The 8,483-nt window shown below is 49.4% G+C and overlaps 1 protein-coding gene across 1 annotated transcript in view; it reads left to right on the top strand.

Annotated features, from left to right (window-relative positions):
- Positions 1–5,527: 5,527 nt before the first annotated feature.
- Positions 5,528–8,483, top strand: part of SCG5 (secretogranin V) — a 66,278-nt gene continuing 63,322 nt past the window's right edge. Inside the window, exons 1-2 of the mRNA XM_019552005.1 lie at positions 5,528–5,827; positions 6,687–6,919. Of these exons, the coding sequence (XP_019407550.1) occupies positions 5,775–5,827; positions 6,687–6,919 (286 nt within the window). The 5' untranslated portion in view covers positions 5,528–5,774. The remainder of the gene's footprint in view (positions 5,828–6,686; positions 6,920–8,483) is intronic.

Here is an 8,483-nt window from a genome sequence, read left to right as displayed (position 1 = left end):
CCGCCCCGGTTGTGGAGCACCTGCCCCAGCCCCAGCCCATCCCTCCCTGGGGGTGGGCCTTGATCTGCCCCCCACCTCCCTCATGCCCCTTCCCTCTAGAGACTTACCAGCCAGAGCCCACTACTCCATACTGCCTGGCTGTGCTTCTGGCCACCTGTGTGCTGTGCTGTGCTGTGACTGCATGTATGCACAGGGCATTTATCAGCGACTTTATTGGTCCATACAAGCCGATTGCCTGTACTGTCAGTTTTCCTTATATTGGTGCCGATCCAATGTGGGACCAGTGTATCTCTATTACGCATGGTCTGGAGGAAGTGTTTGTTATTGAACTCGAAGCTATAGTTTGTAAGGTTGAAGTGTATAAGTTGGGTAGTATCTTTTAGATCTGAACTCTGTTGTTCTGTTTTGCTCGCGTAGATATGCAAGGCAGGCTTGGATGCCATGCCAGTGTGGGATGTTGATATATAAGCTGGTAATATCTATGATGGCTAGGAAAGTATGGCTGGGAAGATGGTCTATGTTTGTAGGTTTTCATAGAAAGTCTGAGGCTTGGAAAACCTTCAGGTGACTAAAGGTTTTAGGATGGATTTGATGAAATCTGATATTTCTTCAGTTAGGGTTCCATGATTAGATATTACAGGTTGCCCCCCACTCCCCCCGGAAGACATGCCTAGCAGAGGCTTCTGGCCTGGAACCCTTGGGCTGTTCCCACCTCCTTCCACCCAGGACGGAAATTCAGATAAGAAGGGGAGGGTGGGGGGAGGCAGGGGAAGACTGCAGGCAATTGCGTGAGTCCTCGGGGCCAGGTCTGACCGGTTCCTGCTGAGTCCTGTAGTTGTGGCCATGCAGCCAGAAACCATGGGGTGCTGGAGTGCTGTGGCAGGCAGGGAAGTGATGAAAGCATGTGTACATGCACATGCAAGGAGGGAGGGACAGACGGAGTGTGTGTTCATACAGCAAGTCCCACATGCACATCCCACTGTAAACATGCACCCACACCCCCTCATACTCCAGCCACCCTCCTACATATCCACATACCCACATGCTTTTGCAACCCCCCCACACCTTCCCTCACACCCCACATATCCACAGCTTCCCACCCCCCTATGCCCCATCCTCCCCACAACATACAGGAGTAAGACTTCATTTTGAGCTATTATGCAATCACCTCTATGTACACAACACAAATGCAGGTAACTCGGGACAAAAATTATTTTTTGAAATCAAATTAATGAATGTTGTAGTAGATGTTTTATTTTTTAGAATATAATTTGGTATTTTTCTGGTTCCAGTGGCAAAAACCCTTCCTGAAAGGAGTTTCTGGGGGCAAGAGAAGGGGACTCCTTGTGGCAAAGGTCAGGAGTAGGAGGCGGGATTTGTGGTCACAAGACGGTGACCGCGGGCAGGTCACCTGTCAAGAGGCAGGGATACCCATGCAGGCCTGAATTTAGCTTGGTAAGTGGCCTTCCAGCTGAAATAATTGCCCACCCCTGTGTTAAGATAGACTTACCCAAAGAACCTTGTCTGCCTATGTCTTTAGACCAACATGGCTACAACCAGTAGTAAAGGATGGTTTCCTGACTTTTGCTGGCATAGCGTAAATATTGAACCTGTGTATGTATTTCAGAAGAAGTCCCATACAGCTTTAGCTTGTGATGATACTAACCAACAGTATGGAACAATGCTATTAATGATCAAGATGTTGCAGTTAGCGCACATGGGGAACTCCAGAGCAGACTTAAGGACCACAGTACTCACCATTCTACCAAAAGCCTTGATTTTACTGCCCCCCAAAATCCCGTGAATACTAGGCCTGTAATGCCACAGCCCAAATACCACTTTTCCTTAAATGTGCCGTTTATAGGGAGCTTTTTGTGATTTTTTTTGAAGAATCATACAAAGAAAACTTATAATGTGGAAATGTGGACAAATAACTAGGAAAGACTATAAAAGCATTGCTCAGGCATGCAGGGATGAAGTTAGGAAGGCTAAAGCACAATTGGAGTTGCAGCTAGCAAGGGCTGTGAAGGGGTAACGAGTTTCTACAAGTATGTCAGTAGCAAGAAGAGAATCGGGGAAAGCGTCGGGGAGGCAACCTTGTGACAGAATGCAGAAAGGGCTGAAGTGCTCAATGCCTGTTTTTTTGCCTCAGTCTTCAATGGCAAGGTCATCTCCCAGACTACTGCACTGAGCAGCACAGTTTGGAGAGGAGGTGAGCAGTCGTCAGTGCTGAAAGAACAGGTTAGGGACTACTTAGAAAAACCTGGATGTGTACAAGTCAATGGGGCTGGACAGGATGCACCTGAAGATGCTGAGGGAGTTGGCTGATTTGACTGCAGAGCCATTAGCCATCATCTCTGAAAATTCATGGTGGTGATGAGAGGTCCCAGATGATTGGAAAAGGGCAAACGTAGTGCCCATAAAGGGAAGAAGGGGGAGCTAGAAAACTACAGGTCAGTTAGCTTCACCTCAATCCCTGGAAAAATCATGGAGCAGATCCTCAAGGAATCCACTTCTAAGCACTTGGAGGAGGAAAAGAAGGGAGTTAGGAATAGTTGGCATGGATTCACCAGGGGCAAGTCATACCTGATCAACAGGGATCTGGGTTTCCTATTTTCCACGGAGAAAACCACAGATTTCCTATTTTTCGGAGGAAAAAAATGGATTTTACCTTTTTAGCAGAGAAACCCATGGATGTCTCAATTTTGCAAAGAGCTCTGTGGGCTGGTAGAGTTCCAGCCTGCAAGAGCCAATTGCAAAAAGGGCAGGAAAACCTTGAGCCCTGTCCAGAGCAGGAGGGAGAAGGGTAAGGGCAGGCCCTGAGGCTCACACCCAAGGCTTAGATCAGGCTCACTGTTCATTCCTGGAGCCTGTTCATTCCTGGGGTTCACACATGGCAGCAGCCACTACCTCATGCTGCTGCAGCTAGTTGAGCCCCCACCCCCTTGCTGGTGCCCCTCTGCGGGCTACACATGCACTGTCTGGCTGGGGGGGGAAGAGGTGAAGTTGCATGCAGTGGCAGCCAGCACCCCACACTGCTGGAACTGCTGTGCCCCACGCTGCTTTGCCACAGCTGGTTGCACATGTGGCTCCATGGGCAAGCAGCGTGGCAGTGGCAGCATGGGGCAGTGGTGGTGGTGCCTGCTGTGTGTGAGCCTTCTCCTGTGTGTACAGCCTGCAGAAGGGTACTGATGGTGGAGGGGGGGAAGGGCTTGCATGCGGCAGCCACCACTGTCACAGTCCTGTGCCAGTGCTGCCACACCACTTGCCCACAGAGACACGTGTGTGACTGGCCATGGCAAAGCAGTGTGGCAGTAGTGGTGGTGGCGGGGTGGCCACTGCGTGCTAACCCCTGGCCCCTAGGTCTGGCCGGGCAGTGCGTGTGTGTGTGTGTGTGTATATGTGTGTGTGTGACCCGCAGAGAGGCACCGCTGCCCTCGCCCCCCTGTCCCTGCTGTGACCAGACAGACGTACTAGGTCTGTACTCTGCAGCCCCTTCCCTTTCCGCTGCCTCACCCCAACCCTTTCTCATGCACTTATCTGCCTGGGTGTCTGTGCCTGCATACGTGGGGCTGGGAGGTAGCAGGAGGACTGAGGGACACCCAGTAGCACTGGGGGGGGGGGGCAGGGAAACCCTGTGTGACCTAGATAAATTGGACGATTGAGCCAAAAGAAATCTCATGAGGTTCAACAAGGACAAGTGAGAAGTCCTGCACTTAGGAGGGACCAATCCCATGTACCAGTACAGGCTGGGGGTTGATTGGTTGGGCAGCAGCTTTTCAGAAAAGGACGTGGGGCGGGGGGGCTTACAATGGACAAGAAGCTGAAAATGACCCAGCAGTGTGCCCTTGTCACCAAGAAGGCTAATGGCATACCGGGCTGCATTAGTAGGTGTGTTGCCAGCAGGTCAAGGGAAGTGATTATTCCCCTCTATTCAGCACTGGTGAGGCTACAGCTGGAGTACTGTGCCCAGTTTTGGGCCCCCCACTAGAGAAAGGATATGGACAAATTGGAGAGAGTCCAGTGGAGTGCAACAAAAATGTGAGGGGACTGGAGGACATGATTTATGAGGAGAGGCTGAGGGAACTGAGCTTATTTAGGCTAGAGAAGAAAAGACTGAGAGGGGATTTAATAGCAGCCTTCAACTACCTGAAGTGGGGTTTGAAAGAGGATAGAGCTAGACTGTTCTCAGTGGTGGCAGATGGCAGAACAAGGAGCAACAGCCTCAAGTTGCAGCAAGGGAAGTTATGTTAGATATTAGGAAGAATTTTCTTGCTAGGAGGGTAATAAAACACTGGAGCAAGTTGTACAGAGGTGGTGGAAGCTCCCTTGGAAGTTTTTAAACAGGCTTGACAAAGCTTTGGCTGGGATGATTGAGCTGGGGGTGATCCTCCTTTGAGCAGGGGGCTGGACTAAATGATCTCTTGTGGTCCCTTCCAACCCTAGCTTTCTATGATTCTTTCAAAATCTTTGAACAGATTTTAATGCTATCAAATCATTGCACACAGTGCCAGACAATCACACAAAGTGGCTGTAGAAAAGCCTGACTGGAGCCTGATTTATTTTGTTCGTGTAGGATTTAACTCAAGTGGCAGACTTGGAAGCTTCTCTTGGAAAAGTAATCAAGAAAACAATATCTTATCAAAAGGCTGGGGGGGGGGGTGTCCCCCTCCTCTACTTACTGTGAATAAGTGTTTGCCTTCGCCTTGGTTCCTAATTCTGTATGGAGAATTAGCCATAAATCCTTAACCAGCTCAGGCTGTGTGATATAAAATTGTACTTCTTGCCACCTACATAATGACACACAATCCCAATGCCAGCTCCAATCTGCTAACCAATATAGAGCCAGATTGTGCCTTCATGGTTTGGAGAGATCAAATAGTCCACAAAATTAGTCTGTAGGGAGGGGATGAAGCCTGACATCTTGATCTCACAGATGTTTTTAGGGAATGTTCTTAACTCCCTTATAGTGGAGGGTCAGTATCTTCTGCATTTGGTACTCTGGTGTGAGCTTAATTTGCAGTCTCACAGCGGTATAGGATCATGAACGACTCATGCCTTCTGAGGCTGGGGGCATGGTGACTGCCCGCAGGTGGTGGCGTGGTGGTGGCGAGTGGGGACTGTCTGCAAGCAGACCTGGTGACATCAGCAGTGAGGGTGGGTGAGCAGGGACCACCCCCCAGGCGGTTTCACACAGCGGAGAGGTGGCCACCACCTGCAGACACTGGCGGCAGCGTCGGTGTCGACCAATCTCAGGGGGGCATGTGTCCTCCCCTGTCCCTCCTACGTGTGCCCCATGTATAGGATACAACTATACAGCTGAGTATACAACCCGTGAAACGGGGAGGCTGCACCAACAAGGATGGCGTGCAATGCTCCTCACTTTTCTTTGAACAAAGATTTTTCTACCTTAGTAAAATAGGTTTTTCTACTAAGGTAGAAAAACCTTTGTTCAAAGAAAAGTGAGCATCGCACGCCATCCTCGTTGGTGCAGCCTCCCTGTGAGCAAACCCCGGCTCCCGCGCGGAGCAGCTCAGGCCTGTGTTCGCCCTGCATGTGGCAGAGAGGACGAGGAAGGTTTCGAGTTTAAAATCGAAATGCTGACGGACGAATTGTAGCGGCGGGAGCGGGCTCCCCTCCTTTCTGTGAACGTGTCACGAAGGAAGCAGCCGGCGGCCTCTTCCTCCCATCTGCTCCGCGGTCGCTAGGACAGCTGCGGGGGAGGCTCTGCCGCGGCACCTGAGGGCGGGGGGCGGGGCTGTGACTACGCGTGGATGACTCCCGCCCGCCGCCGCCTGCTCGGGCTCGTCCGCATCTCGGCCCCGCGGTGAGTGGTGGTACCCGGGCTGGGGGGTCGCGGGCCGGGCTCCCCGGGGAGCCCCGCTGCGACGTGCCGCACACGGAGGTTTCCAGGCGGGATCGCCTCCAGGCCAGGCTTCTGTGGGGCGCGGGAGAAATGACCGCAAAGGCCGCAACGGGTCTCTGCCCCGGCTCTGCCTTCAGACAGGGGTAGGTGGGCTTGATCCCAAGGGGCACTGGGATCTCCACCCCCACCCCCAGTGCTAATGGACCCGCATTCCTCTCTCCGGAGGATAAAGGGGCTGCTTAACCCCAGCCCCAGCGAGGAAATGACAAGTGCTGTTGTGCGCCTGGTTGAGACAGCGGCCGTGTGGAGGGATGGAGCTGAGGGGAGCAAATGAAGCGCATTTGTTCTCGTCGGGGAAAAATGGTGCGTGGAGACGGTGCGGAGGCTGCCAGTCCAGCTAGAAACCAGGCCGTGAAGGCCCCTCTCTGATGGGAAGCACAGCCTTTCGTGGGATAAGCCCAAAGGGACATTTGAAAAGCGGAGCACGGCTCTTTGTGTTCCTCCTTAGGCGTTATAAAGCACCTCAAAATACTGAGTTAAGTAGGGGATGGGGGGAATGCCAGGCATGAGAATCTTCTCTCGCTGGTTTGATGCTTCTCTAGGGATTTTGAGAGAGACCATTTTGTTTCATGAAGGCAGTGAAATATTATGAATAAACACTATGCAGAGAATTCACTGATTCCTGCTGTCCTAAATGCATCATTTCTGGTAAAGCACTTTCTAGCTGAAGTTGGAAGCTGTAATAAGATCAGACGCATTTGTTACAAATATTCATGCTGTATTTTCCTTCCTTTATCATTTATTTCTTTTGTTTTTACAGGTTGGAAATGGCCACCAGAATGACAACCATGATGCTCTATAACATGGTATTTTTGGTGGCATTTGGATCGGCTTTGGCTTCAAGTCATAACTCCAGGACTGGTGATAGGGTTTCTGAGGCAGATATTCAGAGGCTCCTTCACGGGGTTATGGAACAGTTGGGCATTGCCAGACCCCGAGTAGAATATCCAGCACATCAGGCTATGAATCTAGTGGGTCCACAAAGCATTGAAGGTAGCTGATTCCTCCTTTGTACTGTATCTTGTTTGTTTGCTTCCCTTTGCAACCATTAGGCTAAAGTTGTTTTGTATGTATGTATGGTGTCTACACTAGGTATTGAAGAATCATACATGATTCTAACTCTTAATGTTGATTTTATTATTACCTGAAGTTGAGCACAAAATCACCCTCCATTTCACAGTTATACCTTGCTGAGGCTAACTGTAGCGATAACTTGTACGTTGGACCAGCAAGAAGAGATCAGGGAGGTTTGTTTGCACCTGCTCTGCAAACCAATTAACGTTGACTTGGCAACAGTTGTGTTACAGTGGCTCCAAATGGCAATCTCTGACAATGTACTTCTCCGGTGTGATATTCCTACTGTACTACATCAGCCATTAGCTTACACATTCTCCTTCATTACTGATTTTACTCAGCTGACTGTACTTGATGATGATAGTGAATGGGTCATGGAGAACAACACAGCTTTTGCTCATTCTCAAAGGTTTTGGCTTATATTTGTGTGAAAGAAAGTTTCATATGAATCGCAGTTGACATATGCAGACCAGTTGAACCACATGGCTCAAAGTGCAAGATATTCTAACAGTAGTACTGCAACATATATGGAGATTTGTATTGTGATATATTGGCAGTTTTTAGTGTTCTTAGTCAAAATATGACCAACAAAAAACCAAAAAATATGTGCTTTATTTCTCAAAGACCAAAATGTTGCTATTTTTTCCATGATGACTGGTCTTGCCATGAAGATCTTAAAAGAATATTCTAGCCAAATACATGCAATATATTTGGTGTATAGGGGCTGAAGATAAAAATAAGTCTAACTTGGGCTTGATTTTTGCCTTTGGTAGTGAAATTTTCATGGCATCTTCTTTGTGTTTTTATAAATCACATACACATCTTATGGTGAAAAATAGAAGGAGCCAGTATTGCATTTTTTGTTGGGTAAATAAGCGAGTTGTGACTTTTTGCTTGTTTCCGTTCCCTCCCTGCTTGTTTCTTATCTTAGAATAACACATCCCCATTATGTTGTATTTTGTTTTGTTTTTGGGGTTTTGTTGTTGTGTTTGTTTTTTGCGTGGTGGCAGATATACCACTTCTCTATGTTATTGTAAGGTAGAGGCTTGAATTGCTAACAAAGAATTCTTTCCTCCCAACTCTTGCTGTGTAAGTTGGGTGGGTGGCTGCGACTCTGAAGGGGCACTGCTGAGCATGCTGGGTTGGGTATACTGCCACACCTGCTCCCTCTTATTTTAGTTGCTGTGGGTTGGCTGAGGATCCGCTGACCAAACCTGGAGCCAGCCACGATGCTTTCCAAGCACTGGGCTCCTGGCCCCAGGGTCTATAACAGGGATGGGCAAAATACGACCTGTGGACCAAATCTGGCCTGCCAGCCTATTCTATATGGCCGGCAAGGCCTTTAAAAAATTTAGAAAATTATTTTTATCTGCCCCTCACTGCCTGTCCAAAGATGATGGGCAGCCAGTGGCAACAGGACCCAGCAGCAGAAGCCTGTGGCTGAGCAGTAAGGCAAGCCTGGTTCCACCCCTCCCCCAGCCCT

Source organism: Crocodylus porosus, unplaced genomic scaffold, assembly GCF_001723895.1.
Source record: "Crocodylus porosus isolate Cpor-Errol unplaced genomic scaffold, CroPor_comp1, whole genome shotgun sequence".
In the NCBI taxonomy this organism is placed as follows: Eukaryota; Metazoa; Chordata; order Crocodylia; family Crocodylidae; genus Crocodylus; species Crocodylus porosus.
Note: the sequence above shows the minus strand (reverse complement) of the source record. Positions and strands in the feature narration are given on the sequence as shown.